A 22,137-nucleotide genomic window follows, 5' to 3' on the forward strand; every position below is an offset into this window, starting at 1 on the left:
AAACCCTGGTTATGTGGCTCTTTTATTGTTCATACATGCATTAAAATACTGAGATTAGGTTAAATCCTAGAACACTAGATGTGAAATAAACTCCAGGCAGGTTTAGAGATTTAACTGTGGACACAATTATCCCCCTAAACGTGTGTTGTGAGTCAGGTTAGTTTGAGGTCAGCAATAAATTTGTGAAATTGAAATTAAGCCTGTTTATCATTCTCGGCCTCTGCGAAATGTGGTCTTAGTTCAGTGCGAACAACATGGTTTAATGATTCATTTAATGTTAAGTGAATTATAACCAACCTGATTCAGGAGCTCATTCACTCTCTTGACAGATCTGCTTGGACAGTTATGACTCATGTTGAAGTCACTCCACAGCCTAAAAATAATCATGACTGAGAAGGTCTTAATGTCCAGCTCCTTGAGGGAAATGGTTTATTGTCAGATGGGGACATTGGTGAAAAATTCATTTTTTTCCTCCAAAGAGTCTGCAATCCCCTGCTGAACGTGAGAGAGATGCTCGAAATGAATAATTCAAAGTCCAGGAGAACTAATTATGTATTAATTAAACGGGAAAAGATATGCCTTGTTTTTCAATTTGAATACAAGTTAATAACAAAAATGCAATAATTTGAATTCACTCTCAGTTTAGTGCAACTATGCTGATTTAGTTATTGACCTGTGGAACAATTAGCTGCAAAATGGAATTAAATATTTGCAGGAGGTGACAAAAAAAGACCATAAGCGTTGTTTCAACACCGAACAGGAACTATATCAAGTTTTAGTTATACAAGCTTTTCAAAAGCAAATGTATATCCTGCTTGTTTTGCCAAATACTGAGAAATATACAGTATGTTATCGAGCATATTAACATCACTTAAGTTCAGTGTGTTAAGATTTCTGCGGATTTAGTGGCATCTATCAGTGTATTTTAGATGTAACCAGCTAAAATTTCTCCTGGTGAGAATTCCTTCAGTGTTCATTGTTCAGGAGGTTTTTATTATGCACCAGATTACCTGCAGAGGTATCTGTCTCTCCAAAAAGACCAGAGCTGCTGAACAAAGCAGTTTCATGTTACAAATTAGTGATTCTCCTTAAAAACAATGGATACAGCAGTTTAATGTAAAAAACATTAGTGTGTTTCCTTTACTCTGGTTAGAGAGAGGCTGCTACAATAGTGGCTGACGCAGAAATGTAAAAACACATATGGCCCTGTCTAGAGTTAGTGTTTGGTTTGTCCTTACTAGGCTACTGTAGAAACATGGCGATTCAAGATGGCAATCTCTGCAGAAGAGGACCCACTCCCTATGTAGATAAAAACAGCCTATTCTAACAAAAAACAAAGATTCTTATTTTCAGGTGATTATTTACTAAAGAACACATAGGTGTTATATTTAGGGCTGTCAGCGTTACTGTGTTATTCGTGATGCGATTAAGGTCCGTACGGTATAGTCTTTAAGAGGCTATACCAGGCTGAGTGTTACAGCTACAGTGATGATATTGGTATCAAATTAAACTAGAAGACTTGAGAAGTTTAGTGGTAACCTTGTCATGCTAGCTTCTCAGGTTGCTAAATAACCCTCCAAAGTTAGGTGAAATTTTCATGCAGTTTCTCATGCAGTTTTTTGCTGTCATTTGATTATTTATCAAGAAAATCTGGTAAGAATTGCTTTATTTTGTCGATACGGACTTCAAAACTGTTTTTAAATGCAAAACAATGGAATTAAAATGTGATTAAAAACTGTCATCAATCGCAATTGACTATTAAAAGTCTGCGATTAATGGGGCTTTGTATAAATAATCGTTTGACAGCCCAAATTACATTATATTCCATTTCTGCCAATATATACCCCTTAATCCTGCACACTGAAGCTTTTAATGTTTGGGGTCAGTAAGATGTCAAACTGTAACAAACAGTGACAAAAACCCATACACACACGTGTTTGGGGTTTGGAAGTGGCGGTGCTGTGTAATAATTATTGTTACAAATACATGTTTAAAACACCTGTATCTCGCCATAGTTTACAGTTTGGGGTCTTTAAGAGGTCCTACAGAAGTAATGTTAAAACAGCAGTACAAAATCATCTTTGTATGCAAGTCTCATGAAATCAGTAAAAGTTAGAAATATCAGGGTAAAAAATATTTAGAATTTTTTCTTTAGTTGTTAAGAGGGCACAAGGGAGATAAGAGTGGAAATACACAGGAAATACTAAATGATTCCAACTTATTAATAGATAGAAATCGTCTAAACGCAGTCTCACTTTTATTGCGAATGAAATGCACTGCAATGCAGAAGAAGCTGTAAATGTCAACAAGATAAAATTGAAATATTTATCTGGATGCAAGAGTTAAGAGGGCCGCACAGGATCAGATGAGGTCAGATGCTTTATTTCCCCCCAACTTTGTGTCCGGGCTCCCGGGTGAAGAGGCTGCATCCTCCGGGGGCAGCTGCAGCCTCTGTGCTCCTCACTCTGCCCCGTGTGTGTGTGTGTGTGTGCGTGTGTGTGTGTGTGGTGGCTCGGACGCCGAAGTGACGAGCCTTGTGGTGCAATGTACGTCTGCACCGTCCCCGGACTGACAGGGCCGGAGGTCCAATGAAATAAGTCGACATATTGAGGTTGTCAAATCAAAGCCAAAGGGGAGGCGCTGTCCCATCGTCGTCTGAATTACGTCATGCACAAACAGCTGGTCGTTGGCAAAAATCTGAAAAAATGTAGACCAGCACAGCGACTGAGAACTGCACCCGGGCTGTAGCCCTCCACTAAATATTTTGCTTTTAACGATGTGGCAACTGGAGCGTCTGGGCTCAGGATGTAGCCCTCCGAGGCTCCTCTTGCTTGTTTACACCTATCTGTGCGCTCTTGGAGGTGAGTGCTTTCTGTTCAGTGTGTGTTGCTTTTATTCGCGGGGAGCTGTTCCTCTCCTCGGAGGTGCTGAAATCCTCCCAGAGAGCAGCAGCTCAGCAGCAGCAGCAGCAGCAGCATCCGATCCCGTTTGTGGTTTCAATCCAGTCTCCTAAAACATCCACAGCTGCTGCTTTTAGTCTCGGCCACCGAACAAAACCGTGTTCACGAGCACCGACTGGCTTCAGTTACGCGATGCATGGGGAAGGTTGCTGCTAATTATGGCACGCAACACATTGACAGATGCTCCTGTATGTTTCACGCTACGATACTGACGGGCTGAATGTGGCCACAAGGAAACACATCAGGCTGGACGCTTTCGTTGTTGTTGCCTTTGGCTGTTCGTGAATTTGTTTTGCTTTGTTAAAGACGGCAAAGACAAGTTAAGACACGTTGGCATAATGCAAAACATGAGCGGAGTCATCGGACAATGGGGCAATGCTTGAGTTGTTATTTCCTGTTTGTAATGTGCCCTAATTGCAAACGAATAGACTTAGTTCAATAACACCACTGAAGTAAAACCTTTAAAATCGCTTGAATTTCGGCTCCTTTCATTATAAAATGTTACCACCAAAAAGTACAATATATTTTTCTTTCTGTACACTGATTTAATTTTTTTTTAAAAAAATTAATGATATGAAGAGTGTTTTTCTGCTGTTTTTGGTGTCTATCCTCCAAGATGTCTCCGCTGCTTCAAGACAGGCATGAGACAAAAAAACCTCAGAGCTCACTTGTGAGACAACAATGAATCCATACCTACAGCACACACTGTACTGGCTGTGGTCACAGAAGACCTTAAAGGTCTGTCTGAGGATGTTGCAGTCCCTGACGGACTTGTTGCTGTTTCTCTCCATCCGTTTTGGTAAATCCTTGGACTTGGTTGAAGTCAAAGAGATCAGTGTCCCCCTTTACCCTCTTTTTCCTGGATTGCTGGGCTTCTTTTTTTAGTATTACAGTTAGGAGGATCTGAGTGATATTTGCAAATGCAGAATTCAGTGTTTTTTGTTGGTTATTTAAATGCTCATTGTCTTGACGAACAGCTGGAAGTCAGTTTATATAGTTAGGATACTGTGATACTGTGAGAATTGATGGCTACTTTGTGCCAAATTTTATCATTGTTGTTACAAGATCGAGCTAATACAGGAAGAATTTTAAGGAAGCGGCCTTTTACCTACACCGTTCCAAAAAACAAAGTTTAAATACTACCCCGCTTAGCATTCAAGGGTAAATCTCCAGTTGAGATGACAAAAAGCAGGATTATGTCTGTATTAAGCCTCTAACAGAGTAAAACAGTGGTTGGGAGGTGCTCATTGAAGATTACTGAGATTACTGAATTCAGAACCGCGCTGTAAGAATGCCTGTAAGCACTCTGCTGCCTTTATCTTTAAATGTCTTTATTTAGCTGGCACACAAACAAGCATATTTAAATATTTTGGCGTGTTTACACCTTCACATTAGGTGCAGTTACAGCGTGTGGCTGCTGGATTGTCACTGAGACATTGCCTTTGCAGAATCTTTTTTTCTTCTCCACATAGAGGAGGAGAGTTAAAAATAGACATGCATGTTTATTATTCTAATTTTCTAATAATAACTTGGCATGCAGGCTTCAGGCGTGTCTTTAATTTGTCACAACAAGCTAAGATGCTGATATGTCTGAAATGTAGCCTGTCTTTTGCCTGTGTATCCACCCTTTATGTTCCTTACGCATTACAAAACCTTAAGAATTGCAACTTTGGCATGTGAAATCTGGCAAACACAAGGTTGTGACAGTTATTGATAAAATGCTTTTTTTAGAATATTGGCAAATACACCATCTATAAACATAAATAACTAGTAAAAGAATGTATTTTTGCACACCTCTGTAAAGATGGGTGTGCAGGAGAGAAATTGTGACTAAAATAGACTGCTGCACACTGTCAACACTTATTTTAAATGTATGAAATGGCTCCATTTCAGTACAGTGAACTCTGACAGGCATTTCCACATACCTAATCAAAGCTGTTTAAACCATTGCTTCCCAGATTTTTGTTGTTAATACAAAGCAGCGGCTATTTGAAAACGCCATCACAAGGTGCATGTCTTTGACTTGTGAGCTGTACAGCTGAAGAGGGACTTTCCCGTACTGAAATATCTGAGTAATTTTTCTACGCTGAAGAGGTAAAAGTACAAAAAAAAAAGGTAAAAATTGAACAAAAGTCAGAGTATAACTATATTTTTTGTAGCAGGGGTTAGATTTTCTCAGTTCTGCTTAATCTTCTCACAACCTCTTGTGAGGGTCCTGACAATGAGGTTGTAAACCACTGATTTAGAGAATGTGTGGATGCTTATTTTTGGTGTAATAAATGTCGACTTTCTTGTAACTGAGGTCACATTGCTTGAATAATGTGGCGATGCACAATTCATGCTACTATTAAGGCTTGTATGTTATATCCAGTTGTGCAAAATTGGTGACTTTTTCCTCTCAAACGTCTGTCTAAATAACAATTAATGAAGTGGTTACAGTATTTTATTAAGTTTTAGTTGTTGGCTGTAATTTGTAGCTGGGAAAACCCCTATTTCTTTTTAATCAGACAAGCAAAACATATGGTTGGCTTACTGAAAAGTCCTGCAGTGTTAGTGCCACACTCCACCTATTGAATTTTGACGCTTCAGTCAGTGACATTGAACCAGTTACTCCTCAGTCATACATATCCACGAATAAAAGGATAAAGAAGAACCTTAATGTAAAGAAGGCTCACATTTCCAAAGATAGTGTAGCAGAAGAAGGCTGCGATTAGAGTGAAATTAAGGCTGGGAGCTTTGTATGGGATTAAGCTTCAGTTCTTGACAGTAAGATTGCTTCATTCTTCTGAGTTTCTGCCTCCTTATTCTGCGTCTTTAGTATTCAAGGTTGCTTCCATAGGTGAGAGCCAGCGCGAGCTTTGAGGACTGGTAATAGCGTGGGGGAGAGGAGCAGAGCAGAGCCATTTTTCTCTTTTTCCTAACACACATTAGAACACACTGCACATTCAAGACAACCTTTTCCTTCATGCATGCACGCCTCGGTGCCTTGTCACTGTAGAGGGTCACTTGGTTTTCTTTCGCCCGTGCCATCATCAAGGTAAAAAGCAGAAGCAGTGGCAAACCATGCAGCTGCAAATGACAGCATTACTGTAGTAAAGTGAGCTTGCTTACTGTGTCGCTGCAACTCTTAAATGAATAGGGCTCATGCTGTTTTAGAGGCACTGGCTTTTCATTGCGTCCTTGGTATAACTGTAATATCCTAGTTTTTACTAAATTTGCACAAATTGCAGGTGAGATAAATTGTCTCCAAAAAGAAATAGAACAGCGAAACACCATCACCACAGGTATTCCAAGTACAGATGGTAGACAAAGGCAGTTTGCTACAAATGAAAATCATTCTCCTTCAGTGAAACATCCAGCCTCCACATTTTTCTAATGAAATACAACTGTCTTTTTTTTTATCTACTTATGTTTATATTTGTGAAAACACTTCTACGAGATGCAGTATGTTCTGGTATAGCAATTAAATGACTCACACTCCATTTCCCCCAGATTTTGCCCACCCGCTGGGTCTAGCTCGATGGCTCATGTAGGTAATATGGCAGATTACACCTGCCACTTGTTCTGCTGCTTTTATATGCAGAGCCTTTGGTGGATGTAATCCAAGGATTTGACATTATGCAGGACGTGAGTGAGCCTGCATACATCCATCTCCCTGTGCTGCTTTAAAGGGAGTTAAAGTCTGTGATCACATATTTAGATGATCTAGCTCTCTACAGTTTGCCAGGTTCAAGGGAAAGCTTGTCATTATGGACAGAGAGGCTGCTTATGCCTTTGTACTGTTTACAAGAATGATAGTGCTGACAAATTGGAAAATGTTTGTACTCGGGATTCAGTCTTTATAGGCAAAAGTCTTAACTCATTATCAGCCATGCTAGCAGCGTGGCGAGGGGTGGCAATGTTGATTAGTCTGTCAGTTTGTCTGTCAGAGGATACCAGTGGTCCCCAGAGGATAAAGTCTAATAACTTTGGTGACCTCATGACTTCTTATCCCACCAGAATCTCAAAGTTTCCATTTATTCTGTAAAATTCTCAACATCTACTGGAAAGATTAGCACAACAATGATCCAAGCGGGGCACCAAATCATTTGCAAGTCACAAGGTAGTTGTGCATAGTGAGCAGAAACCAAGGCTCTTTTTTTTTTTTTTTTTTTTTTTTTTTTTTTTATCTTTTCAGGGGTCCAGGCATTTCTTTGTGCACACCTGTATGTTCCCTTAAGAATAATTCACAAAACTAGTGCATTCTTGTTGCATTCCTAATAATAAAATTGAACCGAAATGTTTTACCTAAAACAGACAAAGTAACACATAACAAGCAACAACCACAGCAAATTGACAACACAGACAAAATAGCCAAATTATCTTGCTGTTTGTATTTGCAGACTAAATGTTAAACTGAAAGAAGGCTCTCAGGGGAATGGATTTTCCAGGGTGTGTTTTTCCACAGATCCTCAAGTGAAGGTCTGATGGAGAAAAAATTGACATCCTTTAAGTGAGGGAAGGGAGGGAAGTATTGCCCGTTGGTTCTCTAAGGACAAATTCTAGGTAATCCCCGACTTTTCATCTAGCCCTATCATCAGGTCATAATTTAAATTTGTCAAATGCTTTGGTTTATGACTTAATACCTGCAAATTAATGATATTCCCACAAGCTTCAGATGTACTTTGTAGTGCAAATTAACTAATGTTAGTGTGCTAACACGCAAAACTACGATGGTCAACATTAAACCTTATTAACAGCATGTGAGCATCTGTCACTGTCAATTCTAGCATGCAAACACACTAAGTTTAGATTGTTAGGCAGGAACAGTATAATGCTTATCATGTTTACAATAGCACAGCCTTATCGTTTTAAACTTTTTAGCAAGCTAACAGATTTGTTGGACTGCGATTTGATAGATACCAGTGTAGGTGCTAGGTGGCTAGCAAAAGCTAACATTAACTTTGTCATTAATGTATTTATTAATCTATTTTTTTAACATAGTTACGAGTCAAAGCAGTCAGCACAGAGAAGAAAAAATGTGTTGGATCAGTCGTGTTTGGATGCTAATGTAGACTTGCAAAGCCAGGAGCAACACTTGTAAAGAAACAAGGTGGTTATTGTTTTTATTGTTGCAGTTGGTGCTAGTGTCGTTGGGAAAATGAAGCCATATGCAGACATATGCAGTGATGTATTGATGTGGCTCTCAGGCCCGTGGAAAAGCAAGCAGGTTTTTAGAGAGTTTGTAAATTGAACCATTAGCACCAATCCAGAATGAGAACAAGGTTCTCGTTGATGGAAAGGAGGTGAACTCAAAGCTCAAAACGGTGTTGGTTGGACTGAAGTACAGCCTCACAGCTACTATTATGGCTGCAGACTCTTAATCTTGTTGATCAAATATAGGCAACGCTTTAATTTTCTAAATGAGGATATCTCATGTGTTGCTTATATTGACAAGTATTCAGAGACGTTCTCCTCTGGTTCTGTTCTCCTACAGATTGCCTTTTTGTGACTGAATACTTCACCCGTACGCCTCGTAAGCTGAATGCTTTCAACTCCTTCGCCAGTGTGGAACTGTTCCACTTCAATGTGCCTGACGACACCATGATGGCCGTATGGAACCTCATCACCTTCAAGGAGCAAGGGGGCACGTTTGGAGACAGCTGCCCAAACCGCAATGTGACTGTGTAAGACAAAGACTTTGTCAAAGCATCTTTCTTTTCTTTCTCTGGAGCTGCTTGTGTTTAGCTCAAAGCCTTTCCTTTGTTGTTCTTTTGTTGAAGTAAGACACTTAGATGCCGCTCCTTCTCTAGGGTATAAAAAGATAACAATAAGCACCTTATACGCTTTACCTTTGGGAAATGGGTTATAGCAGCTGGGTAAACGTGAGCAGCGTCAGCTATTGCTGGCAGCTTTGACATATGGAGGAACTGCTGTTAAAGCATTAGCGGCATTTAACTTTTAAGTTTGTCTGTCTATATTTATCATATTAGCAAGCAGTGTTTGTCATGAGAGCTGCTATCTCAGGTGACTCTTCTGTGTCCCTGTGATGTTGTGATTGACGTGAGCATGGTTATCACATTCAAATCTGTAGAACTGGATATGATTATTAATGTTTTGATTAGAATTTTTCATATTTTTAATAGACAATGCCATCTGTGCTCATGCTGTCAGCTGTTATTATGGAGGAATTTTATATTTGACAGATGCCTCTGTTGCTTGTGAAAGCATTAGTCCTAACAAGGAATACATTTTGGCTTTGTGATTAACAGGTACTTCAGGTCTGGGGCGCCTCCAGTAATAAACCCCCTGTACACCCGCTTCCCCCGGGACACAGTTGTCCCAGGATCCTTTGCTGTGACTCTTACCTGGACTCTTCCAAACCGTACAACAGGAGCATTCAACGTGACCAGCCCGCTCCCTGGAGACTGGTTCCTAGCTGCACATTTACCCAAGGATGAAGGCAAGATCTCAGTCAAGGTGAGCCTGAACATTTATCGCAAACAAATGTTACAGTTTCATGATAGAATTTGGGACGTTGGCAGTGTTGTTGGTGCGGACTTAGGTCACGTTGTTGTTTCTGCACTGCACCTACAAGAGGTCCACTTATAAACAAACAGTGGATGAATATTTCTCCTGTGTTGTTTGTCTTTATAGCCATGGTCTTTTATTAAAAAAGCAGAAAACAAGATTTATCTTCTAACAAGACTAGGAGTCTACCACCATGGTAGCAGCTCTGTGAGATTATCAGTTGGTAGCAGCTTGGTCTCATGTCCACACTTTGTCACACCCCTTGGTGTATGATACCAACGCTGAAGGTGTTCCAGTGTAAACCCATTTGGAGCAATATTTGATGCTTAGAGCAACTGATGTAGTGTAAAGAGCAAAAAAGTGCATATTAGCTGGGAGGGAGGCGTGGTGGATGGGTCAAACAAACAAACACAAACCTGACTATTAGCCAGGAGACCTCTGTTCATGTCCTGTGTAAAACCCTAAGTCGGTGTTATTTTAACAAGAAGTCAGTGCTATTTTATATACATAACTTATGTCCGTCCATGACGTACTTGTGTCATTAACATGAGGTATTTAAGACACACTACATACTTATTCTAACTCAAAACATATTGTTTTTTCCAAACTTAATTAAATAGTTTTATAACCTTAACCTGACCACGATGGTTTGACAGCTTTAATCAGGTGTTTCAACATGTTTCACCCAGGAGACAGCTGTGAGTCACATGCAGAATTTAAGGGATGCATCTTATAGAGACGCAGAAGATTGCCTTTGGGTTGGTACAACATGCAAGGGGCGTGAGAAAGTGTCAATGTTTGACATGCTGGGATGAGAGTTATTGTATTTTTCTCATTGTATTTAGAAAGACTATTAACATAAGGCAAGGGACTACCAATGAAAACTAGCTCCCCAGATAACTATCTTAGTTTGGTGTAAGAGCATGCTACCATTCGCTAATTTGCACTAAATCCAAAGTACACCTGGGGCTGATGGGGATAGTGTTTTCTGTGGAGGTACTCGGCCACAGTTATTACACAAATATCTGAAGTAAATTTTATGGTAATATCACCAAAAGTTTTCAAGACATTGATTTTCAGATTCAGATTCAAAAACCTTTATTGTCTGTTGTGACAGAAAACCGTCTTAGACATGGCTCAACTTACTACGGAAAACACAAAAACAACCATCAAAAACATACAAACACACGGAGAGATACACGCCACGAGTTGCTCACAGAATAGCGCCTCGCCCCACTGTGACATTTTTATGATATTTGTCGACGTTTCACTCCGAACTACAAATGTCAACCTCTTGGTGACGCCAGTGGAAACGTCATGTGGGAGACACAAATTTTGTGCCAAACTATCTAACAGATATTGAGATATTTTAATGGATAAGTGAAAATTTGACCAGCGGGTGGAGCTAGCTGGAGTCAAGGGAACACCAAAGTCCATAGGATGTATCCTCTAGGTACCGCGAATGTCTGTACTGGCAATCCCTGTCATTAATAACCAAAAATTGTCATTGTTACCAGAGTTATTGGGATTCATCATCCTTAGGACCATGAATGTTTGTAAAAAATTTTATAAAAATCCATCCAATATTTGCTGACATACACCAGTCTGGACCAAAGTGGTGGACTTAATAGACCAACATTGCCCTTGAACCATAGTGAGGGTGAAGAAAAATCTCATCCAGCATCAGCTGTTTAGATCAGCACATAAAAAGCTCGAGACGGTGTTTTGTTATACATCACTCACTAATGGAGACTGGTAAAACGGAAGCTTATTTATGTTGAAGTGTTATGTAAGATAGCTCAAATGAGATCTACATCTAAAATATTTACTTCATGGTTACTTAACTCCCCGTAATGATAAAAATGATGTAAGTGTTTGTTGGGATTAGTATTCCTGCTTGTGCTGCAGAGCTTAAAGAGGCAGAACAGTGTCGGAGAGTTTTTCTTCATCTCATCATGTTCTCCTATTTTGGCCACATAAAAACACCTGCTGATTTCCATTTCAGGCAATTTATTTGTGACTGGCACGGTGTTCGGTTGTGCTTCCTTTGTGGTTTCCACTGGCTGGCAAAAGTGCACCTGGAATACACAACAATCAAAAATATCATCAAAAGTTGCTATCAACATTGCATGTAGGAAATAATTGGTTTGCTTTGGGGGCACTGAGAATAGAAACCTCTGTGGCTAAAATGTGACTGGCATCCAGCGACACACTATGCAGATGGAAATAAAACACCTTTCCCACATTTTTCTGTCTGAAGCAATTTTTTAGCCACCAAGATGTGATGTTATCAGCTCAGAGAGGAAACACGGATGGAAGCAATGCAAGCAGAACAGAAGGGATGCACGCTGCATTTATCACGATCTCCGTCAAATACTGAACTTAGCACACGGGACATAAGGTTTTACCAACCAACCATTATATACAATATATTCCCATAATATGTTTTTTGACTTGCTGAAATGTTGATTGCATGATTGTCAAGATTTGCTGTATGTGACCATCCATATTTCATCAGAGTGATTTGACCTGTATTGGAATAACAGATTGTTAAATGAAGAGATTGTTTTAATCATTTACTCTTTTTTTTTTTACTGCATAAATTCTTTAAGAGGAAAAAAGCGCAACATTGGTCACTGTCCAGACACTCTCCCCATCATTTCCTTATCGAGATAAGATGTCTCATATCATAATTAGAAGTCATTACACTTCAAGCAAAGGGAAATTAAATGAGAAATGAATGGGAAATGAGTAATACATGATAAACAATGTTTACCCATGCATTCATCCATCTTTTAGTGTTAGTTTAGGGCAACCTATTTGTCTTCTATCTCGGTAGTGGTGTCGCTAGTTAGTTTTCCGGCTGCAGTGTATTCATTAAAACAAGTGTTGTGGGGATTCGGTGAGGAAAACTAACTCTTAATATCATCAATCACAGTTCTGGAGGGGTTTCTCTTCTCTCACTTACCCATTACTTAAAAAGATCTTACTGTTTTATGATGATCATTAAAATCAAGCTTTGACATGATATATTAGCTTTTTTATTAAATGCTGGATGTTGGCCAGTCAGCGTCGTCGACTGTCAGTACAATAGGGCTCAGTCCGAGACTGCAAATACAGAAAAATAGTCTGTAAAAGGTGCAACTGACTATCTTTTTCACACAGTATTTACTAATTCAAATGTTCATGTTTTGCAAATTAGCATATTTCTTCTTCTAAAGACCAGGCGCACTAAGTTATTTCAGCTGCTGAAGTCTAATGCCATCTAACATATTATTCCCACAATAAATTCTTCCTGTGTGAGCCTTATAGACAGTTTACCTCCAAATCATGAAAGCATCTCTTACCTGTAGTGTTATTTACCACTCTAGATTGTTATGGTATGAGATGTCGAATGTTGGAGATACAGAGATGCATGACTTTTCTTTAATACAATGGAGTTAGATGGCACTCAGCTTGTGCCGCTCAGAGCGCCCAAAAAATGCATTTAAAAAAACTCAACTGCAGTGTCTCTTTACAGAAATCATGACCTCTTATACTTAGTTGGAGGTAGGAACTACTTTCTTTCAGCAGTATCATTGTGCATAAGAAAGTGTGCATCTACTTACAGATGAGGGACTTGTGCTTGTAACAGTATGATATGTAAACACTGTTGTTGAGTTTTTCAGATTTATTTAGTTTTTTTGGCGCTTTGAGCTCCACAAACTAAGTATAATCTAGTTCCATTATATTGGAAAGAAAGCGGACATCTCTTCGGCGATATCTTCAACACTCAGCAACTCACACAACAATCTAGACTAATAAATAGCAACACAGGCAAAAGAAAAAAAAACAATCTTTGAAATTTAGGCAAACTATCCATTTCAAGTTATATTTAGAGGGGTTCTTTCCTGTCTCATTATAATGTGCAAAAGTATTCGAAATAAAAGTGTCAATACAATGAAATTCAATACAAAAGCACCACTAACTAGACTCGAAAATGACCAAGCTTGTATGAGTTCCATACACAAGCTTTCAAATGTTGCAGTTATTGCAGTACTGTTGCAGTGGATTGCATTAGATTGTTCAGGTGTACCTAATAAAGTGGAAGCTCAGTGTATACCCCAGAGTTTTCCATAAAATCGCATCGTCTCAGTGGGTCATTCTGACTGAAAGAGCTAAAGTAATGCAATTAGTCAGGGTTTCAATGGGTTTTTTTAGTGCTCCATGGCCTAAATGGGGTTTTAGAGGCTTTAACATCCTGCCAAGACTCAAATTCTGGGGGAAATAAATTAATGCCTATATCTTTTTTGGCATGAAAATGGTCTAATTTAAAGCTATTGAACACCATCAAAAGATGTCTGCACTTATAGTGTAAAAACATTGGCCTTAAAAGGCCCATACTGGTTGAGAGCCTTAATTAAAACACAACTTGCGCTACATGACACATGTGCAGGTCCAACTGACAGGCTGTAATAAATCAAAGGGTCACCCCAGCAGCTCCTGGACTAATGACATGCCACGGTAATTGTGGCTCGAGCAGGCGGGGTCAGTGATCGGCTGACAGGAATGAAGGACCTCATTTGGCATTCACACCTGTCCTTTTGAATGAGGTACAAAAACGCCCCCATTCCTTTTCTGAAACAAATTTTTACAGCAGATCATGTGGAGAAACAATGCATGGCCTCCTGGCTCCAAGTCATTCTGTCTGCTCGGCTCATCTCACACAGTAATGCACATCAAGCATTAATGGTTCAGAGCAACATGACTGAAATAGTGGGTGCATGTTACGCTGTGTGCCAGGCAGAGGGAGGACAGAGTGATATTAATCCAGGATGCTATGACAGGCTTTATACACACAGTCCATTAGGAATTTTCAGCCAGTCTGAGTGATATCTAATCTCCTTTTTACCAGCTTTTAAGAAATATTGGTGAGTTAACCACTAAAATACCTTCTGAGCTGCTGCTGTGTTATGCTTGCAGGGTCTGTCTGAAGAATGCCAGTATTTGTTCCAACCTCAGCTCATTGTCCAGAGGCTCATTGGGATTTCAGTGATTTATCCCGGTTACTTCATCGACCAGATGATCCCTGTCCATAACAGATCCGCACTTTATAAGTAAGTTTTTCAACTGAGCTTCCAAAAAACAAATGTCAGTATGGGTTGGCTTTTAGATAAATGATGTTGAAACACCAAGCAGCAGTGGTGTGCACCTTTCTGCAATAACTACCTTTTTATTTTGTGGCTAAAAGAAATCTTTTATAACATAGGTCAACAGGAGTCATAGGACTCTGTTTACTTATTGGCTACAGGTGTTTGCTGGTCACAATTTGCCGCTAAAGGTTCCACACTCCCCTGCCCCAGAATCAAACACTGGGAGCTCAGAGCGGCTGCTGCAGCTCTCCATAGATGTTGCAAAGCAGCTCACCGCAGGCTGCACTTCACTGCTACTTGGTGTGTGTTTGGCAACCAGGTCCCACAGAAATAGGTGAAATTACCACAACCTCTTAACACCCCATTAGTGGCATGTAATGTGAGGAAATGACATGCTGGCAACACAGAAATAATGTCAATGAAAGTCAATCAGGATCGCTTGTCATGGTGAACACACAAATTCCTCACTTCAATGATGTCACACAGTGGCAGTGGATCATGTTACGACGCAATAGAATAGCCCAGGAATGAGACTTAAAACCCAGAAATAAGCTAGCATTTCAGCACTCACTGTTTCCTTTTCCCAAAGTAAATGTGTTTTTGGTTAGATGCCTGAGATAAGGTCTGTGGTTAACACAAGTTTAAGAGACTTTCATGTTTTGTGTACAACATAAAATACTGTGTACATGAATTTTGAAGCTTTTATGTGTCTTCAAAAAGCCAATTGCTATATGTGTGACTGTAGTGTAATTTGTTTATAGCCTTGCAATTGCATTAAGGCTTTAATAACCATAAAAGTGTTGATTCATGATGACTTTCATGCTGAACAAAAAGTCAGAAACCAGAAATCAGAAATGTTTGTTTGCAACAGAGCCTATTTGCTACAGTAATCCAAAATACAATGGAAAAATCCCATAGGTTTTTTGAAGAGGGAACCAGGGCAATGCTAACATCTGCATTGGTCTACACAACGTCATCGCTGGGGCTTGCTATAGGTAGTATAAAGAGCAAGAAAGTATGTGAGGGATGAAGTTGAGATGGTGGACCTGTCAAACAAACACATGGCATTCACCCAGGAGACCACTGTTGATGTCCCGTCTGAAACTGAAAGTCAGTGTTGACTTATTTTAATGTAGTTACGTCCTTTACACTGTTATTTCATGTTACATGACATACTAATGTCCCATAAGAAACAGTTATTTTTACCAAAAACACAATCTTTTGTTTTGGTGCTGAAACCCAGCCGTGCTGCCCACATGTGATTTAACACATTATGTGCCACCTCTATGTAATGCAGTGTTAACAGGTTGTGGTCACTTTGTGTATTTTTGTGAGATCATGTTGGTTTCAGCGTAAGTACCTTATCTTGAACTATTTAAGAGAAAAATTCCCTTTCTTTTGCAAAATCTACCTCCTCACCTGTCTCTTAAATAGGGATTTTCTAGGAGTCTTCTCTGTAAGCTTATCTTGCATTTTCATGTTGAAAAAGATACTGTTTTCCAAGTGTGTGCTCATAGTCTGAGCATCTTTATTAACTTCCTCCTCTCTAAAAGTCACTTCAGTCTTGTGAGCAGAGGAATATGAATTTTCAAAGTCTGTGTTCTGTTGCTCATGATCTTTAAAGGATGCTCAATGAAAGGAGACTCAGTTGTTCTGCATAAAAAGAAATGATGTAAAGGTTATTTGAATATTATATAATCAATTTATTAACATCTTAAGTTATGTGTTTTGTGTTTATGTGTATGAAATGTTTATACTTTTCTAAATTTTAAAGCATCATTCTTTGCAGAATATCAGTATTGCTGTTAGAGGGAAAACAGGCAAAATGCCCAAAGACTAATTCAAATGATATTAGTTATAAAGTTGCTGCAAATGTACCGCTTTACCTTCTTAAAAAAAACAGCAAAATCTGTATCATAAAAGTATCTCATATAATTTAAACAGCAATGACAAAGAACAATGAAAAACACTTCTAGAAATAATTATTGGGGCCTTTTTTTTGTCTGATAAACATTAATAAACATTACCTTGAATATATTTTATATACAGTGCGGTTCTACATTTTGCTGTCTGATATAGTATTTGATGGTACTACTACTGTCTAAAACATGTGTCTGTGTTCGTTTTGCTCTGTGTGTGTGTTTGTGCTTGTGCAGAGTGTTCATCCCCAATTATATATCAAAGGTGAAAGTTCAGCTGGTAAACTGCAGCACCAAGAACAAGAGTAGTGACAGTTGTCCCGTGGTGCTGAAGATAAGAGCGCGGGCGCCGCCGGTGCATAACTCAAGTGCCCTCGACTGCAGGGAGTGGAACCCTTGTGAATTAGACACTCTCGTACCTGCCTGGGAACAATGGTACTACATCCTGGTGGAGAGATATCTAAGTAACTGCAACGTCTACTTCCGCATCGGGGTGCAGGTCACAGGTGAGTCTATTATACCGGCAAAATGTGATTAATGAACTTTAAGTTGTTTTTTTTTCTCTTTATTCTCATGATTTTTTTTCTGGCTTGTTGTGATTTTTAGTTTCTATAGAGCTCACTTTACATTTCACAGATTACTTTGCTTAGAATAAAGCATTAATTTGCATTCTCTTCATATTAAAAACAAACATCGAACTAAAATATTGAGATGCTGAGAAGATGTGAATACTCATCCATTCCCCTCATCCTTGAAAGTCTTTGAAACATTAAAGATATAAAGATACTATTCAGGATTTTCCTAAAATGTATAGATTCATACAAAAGTAATCCCTCTTAATCATCACTTATGACCCACCAGAGGTGTGTGGCGGCGCATTTATCTGCAATCATCCTGTATTTTCTTAATTTATAATTATTTTGTTTTGCTCTGGACGTTTATGGGCTGTAGCCTTCGGGCAGTGGTGTGTAGCCAGTAACAGTGCAGATGTGGGGTCGGAACTTTAGAAAAAGGGAGCTACCAGGTGCCAGACCGTAAACAGCACACATCCAAGAGGCGTCACTGATGATCATACCGTTTGGGCATTGTCCCTGGTGTCATTATAGTGACTCTGGGGTCACCATTAAGCGTCTGTATGAGAGGCACAAGGATTTAAACTACATCCATTATAAACACATATGCATAAATGTGTAAAGCCCTCTGAGGCAAATTGTGATTTATATATATTATATGTGATATCAGGCTTTCTAAATAAAATTGAAAAGTAAATAAAATTGAAATAATTATCAGACAGTCAAAACATTACAGTTTGTGTTAAGACTATGAAAGTCTGCTAAGTTGGATTGACCTAACAAGCACATGACTTTGACCCAGGAGACTGTGTTTGTGTCACAAATGAAACTAAAGTCATGTTGAATTATGTTGTCATGTCTGTCGTTGTGAGGCATTTGTTAGTCACATCAACCACAATCTTTTTTTAACCCTAACAAAATAATTTTGTCGACTAAACCTAACAGCCAACCCTCTCTTGGTCTGTGAGTCTTCTCATGAAACTAATATCACCCACTATCTTTTCCTAACCCTAACCAAGTGGTTTAATTGCCTAATCTAACCCTACTTATCCACGTGAGTCCCCCTCAATATACCACCTAAATGGCAGCCCCTGGTGTTATTATAGTGATGTTGATCAAAATAGGCTACAGAAATCACAGACAAGGTGGAGAAAAAAAAGGCAAAGTGAAACACCAAGCAGACAAAGCCCTTTCCAAAATGAGATTGAATCTGAGGTTGGCTTTAACTTTTTCTGGCAATACTGTTACCTTTAATTATGTATTCAAAGTTAACCTTGACCTTTGCCCATTTTCTCTAACCAGGGTACTGGCACCCCCATATATATTATATTATCTGTCATATAATATCATCATTTTGACAATCATTAGTCATAATAATTGCAAGGGCTACAGTATAGACTTGTGTCTGTATACAGTGGTGTGCAACAATAATATGTTACATAAGATTTTTACATATCACATCAGAAGAAGCATGAATAAAAACTCTTAAGTGAGTTCCTGATTTTTCATAATGATTACTCTGTTCATTGCTTAAATTTACAATTGCCAATGGAGCAAAAGTTTGAGCAAATTTATCTTTTTTTGGATTAATTGATTTGATTTTAAAATTAAGCATGATATTTGAGCTCTCTGGTATTCCTGCATCTTGTCTTATTGTGAAAACAGCTTGCAATGTTTCATTCATCCCATCAGGGTCTTGTGCAAACCACTGAAATGAGAGTATTATGCCATTTAATCAAAACTATTTAATGATTTATGAGGCGTAATGTGTTTGATTTCTATCTTCCTCTCATCATTTAAAAACAAATAATAGATAATGCTAAAATTGTGATAATGTTTATCGCCACAATCTGTGGGCTGTTTGCTCGCAGCTTTGATCATAATTTATCTTCCTGCTGCTTTTGATGTGCAATTCAAGATGATACCAGGGTGTTTTTTTATGAACCTGAAAAGTCATGAATTAGGCCAAACAAAAGCTCAAAGTAGATCTCTGCAGCCATCATATCGAATGTCCAAAATCAAGGTTAAAAAAGGATTGTTGCTTTCTTTTGTACAGGTGCTCTTAGAATATCATTGATTGCAATGTAAAATATTCTTGTATCAAAGCAACAGTCTTTTAGAACGTTTTTCAGTGGGAAAAGGGAGGGCAGACACAGTCGGACCATTAAGAGGCTTGTTCAAGTAAAGACCAGAGCGCAAACTGTGAGGATTCACATGGGATTGCTCAGAGGCCAGTGATACCATGCTTAAGTGCTACATGCTGTTTTGGGGTTGTGGAGAGCTGAGATATTTTTTCATGCTCACTCCACGGGGATGGCTCACAAATCTGTGGGAAGTCCTCTCCCGTGTAGCGATCCCCTCCCTCTGTTGGACACTGTACAGTGCACTTTATCACCATGGCAACACAGACACTAATTATTCACACTCTTTCTCTCCCCGTGCCTGCCAGGCAGATCTTACTTGACCTTTTGTGGATTTAAATTGAAGAACACCTCAGGTTCAGGGGAAAAGACCATCTGGAGTCCTCACCTTCTCGTGCTTTCTCGCTGTTATTGTTGTTATGAGCTGTCTCAGAAATATGTGCACTTATTTGGATTCAGTCCAATTACAAATATCACGGTCTCAGGCAAGACAGGAAGTGGTGAAACTAGGTTGCACTTTATTATTTATTATTGTTGTTTATACAGTATTTTCACTGCAGGTGTCTTGCCCTCAATAGATAGTTAGACACTGAAGAGAGTGTTATGCTGTGACTAAAAGCAAAATGAAGCCAGTTCCTTTGGATTATGAATGTTATGAAACGGTACACAGCCCCTCCACTCCCACACACATGCATACATAAACATGTGCTACATATTTGGACTGATTTTACACAGATTTTTCCATGTTTCTACCAAACTTACATTTGCCTCGAGCCAGCAGTATTTGGTATTTCGGTATTTTTAGGAGTGCTTCAGCTGCCTGAGCGGACATCAAAATACTTCAAACCCTTTCAGAGACAACACTATGCAAACGAGGCTGAGCTAGAAAAGCCTTTGAAATCCTTTGCCCTTGGGGTTTGGCGGTATGTGATGGTACTTTGCCAGTTGCCATCAATGACCATTTTGCAGAGTTGCTTTGTGTTGAGTGAAAGCATACTGTTTGCAATTACTGTGAATCTTTGTCTCATTAAAAAGCAGTGTACAGCACTGAACTTTGCTGTTTACATTACGGAAGTCAGCCGAAGGGGATCATTTCAAACATTTGCAAAAGACTTGGCTGCTTAGCATGCATAATAACGCAAGTAAAATAACTGACTTGGTTATTGCCTGTTTGTTTGAGACTTGCTGGGGATTGGTTGTTTGACTTTATGGTAAGGATTATTGCATTGCACAAGATTTTGCAAGGTGCATTTGTAAAAGCTTCTGCAGTGAAAATCCATCCTGCAGGAATCAGTTGGATGAATTTTCTTTGTGTATCTGATGTCTGTCTCTTCCGACTAGATTGTTCCAAGTCCAATTTGTCCAAGGACCAAGCACAGCCCAGCTCCTCCATGAACATGCCTCAGTCTTTCGGAACAGCGATGGGTTTCTCACTGTCTGAGACGCTGTCCATGGCGTCCCTGCCCAGCCTGTCGCAGAACGCCAGTGGCCTGCACACCTCAGAGGACAGCATCATTTACCTCGCCCCCACTGCCGACACTAACAAGTGCTGGCCCATTCGTCCGACTCTGCGCAATGAGCTGGACACCTTCTCTGTGCACTTCTACGTCTTCTTTGGTCCAAATATATCAATCCCGCCGGACAGGGCCGCTGTGTTCGCCATCAACCTGATGCCTGTTTTAGACAGCGGAGGAGTCCTCAACATGGAGCTCAAACTCAACATGGTGAGTCACTCTGATGACACTATTTTTGCTTGTTTCAAAGGTAAAATCCATGATCCAGTTGTAAAAGGAATTGCTATATTCAAATTGGTTGTTTTTTTCTTTTATAGAAGAAACAAGATTATATTTTCAAAATTATTATTATTTTTTATCATTGAGGTGCTTCATTTGGGTACATGTCTGCAAATTTTGCTTCTGTTATTTACAAAAAAAAAAATGAAGGTTGGGCAACATTGAGAATTTTGATTACTTATTTTTTTGATGAGTTTATCAGGATAATGCAACTAAATCATATGACTTACTTCCATTGCATTCTTGAAGGCTAGGAGGCTGAAAGGAGTAAGGAATTACATATATATACTACTTATGACCCATTTTTATTATTAATACACCTCATACAAAGACATAAAAACACTGTTATACAGTCATACAGTCACAGTCATGATGAAAACACTTAAACTCAGAAACCAGACCAGAAACTTAGAACTGTCATTGATAGGATGTTTTATGATACTAAATTACTCATTATTATTTAGCTGTTTTTTTTTTAAATGATTCAGAGAATGAGCAGATTCTAATTCATTTGAGATTTCATTTCACTCGTCTCCCCTGTGCAAAGGAATGTGCTTCTCCCTGCTGTACGTTTTAGACTGGGTTGTTTCAGATTAGATACACTAGTCCTCTTATTCAGGCCATGAGAGTCCCGAACATATTAAACAAACCCAGTGAAATAAATTCACATAAACCTTGTAAGATAAGTTTTAACTGTTAAATTCTACCTTCAACAGGGAGTCACTGAACTCTTAAAATGTTTGGGGCTATTATGCGTTCTTGGATTGAATTTAAGGATGACCAGTATTCGTTTGTTCTGGGCTTTTTTAAGCTTATGTTTTTTGCTTTTAGTTGTATGAAGCAATGCAGATTATAATAACTAACTAATGATGGAGCTTATGTCCTCATGGTCTCCTTATCCAGGAACTTGGAATATTCTTGCCTGATAATTTGTCTTTGAATGGACCTTCCCAAGAACAGAGGGGGCCATTGATTTACTGATCATACACTGTTCCAGTTCACGCACACGATAAATCAGAGAATGTTTTTATGCCAGCGGGAATTTGGAGGCATTATATTTTCAGGTTGTCTGTATGTCCAATCTATTCTTGTGAGTGCGATTTCTCAAGA

The 22,137-nt window shown here is 39.1% G+C and overlaps 1 protein-coding gene across 1 annotated transcript in view; it reads left to right on the plus strand.

The window, feature by feature from the left end:
* Nucleotides 1–2,701: 2,701 nt before the first annotated feature.
* Nucleotides 2,702–22,137, plus strand: part of tmem8b (transmembrane protein 8B) — a 51,685-nt gene continuing 32,249 nt past the window's right edge. Inside the window, exons 1-6 of the mRNA XM_042488716.1 lie at nt 2,702–2,861; nt 8,437–8,626; nt 9,212–9,419; nt 14,433–14,566; nt 16,759–17,027; nt 20,576–20,958. Of these exons, the coding sequence (XP_042344650.1) occupies nt 2,777–2,861; nt 8,437–8,626; nt 9,212–9,419; nt 14,433–14,566; nt 16,759–17,027; nt 20,576–20,958 (1,269 nt within the window). The 5' untranslated portion in view covers nt 2,702–2,776. The remainder of the gene's footprint in view (nt 2,862–8,436; nt 8,627–9,211; nt 9,420–14,432; nt 14,567–16,758; nt 17,028–20,575; nt 20,959–22,137) is intronic.

Source organism: Plectropomus leopardus, chromosome 6, assembly GCF_008729295.1.
Source record: "Plectropomus leopardus isolate mb chromosome 6, YSFRI_Pleo_2.0, whole genome shotgun sequence".
NCBI classification, from domain to species: Eukaryota; Metazoa; Chordata; class Actinopteri; order Perciformes; family Serranidae; genus Plectropomus; species Plectropomus leopardus.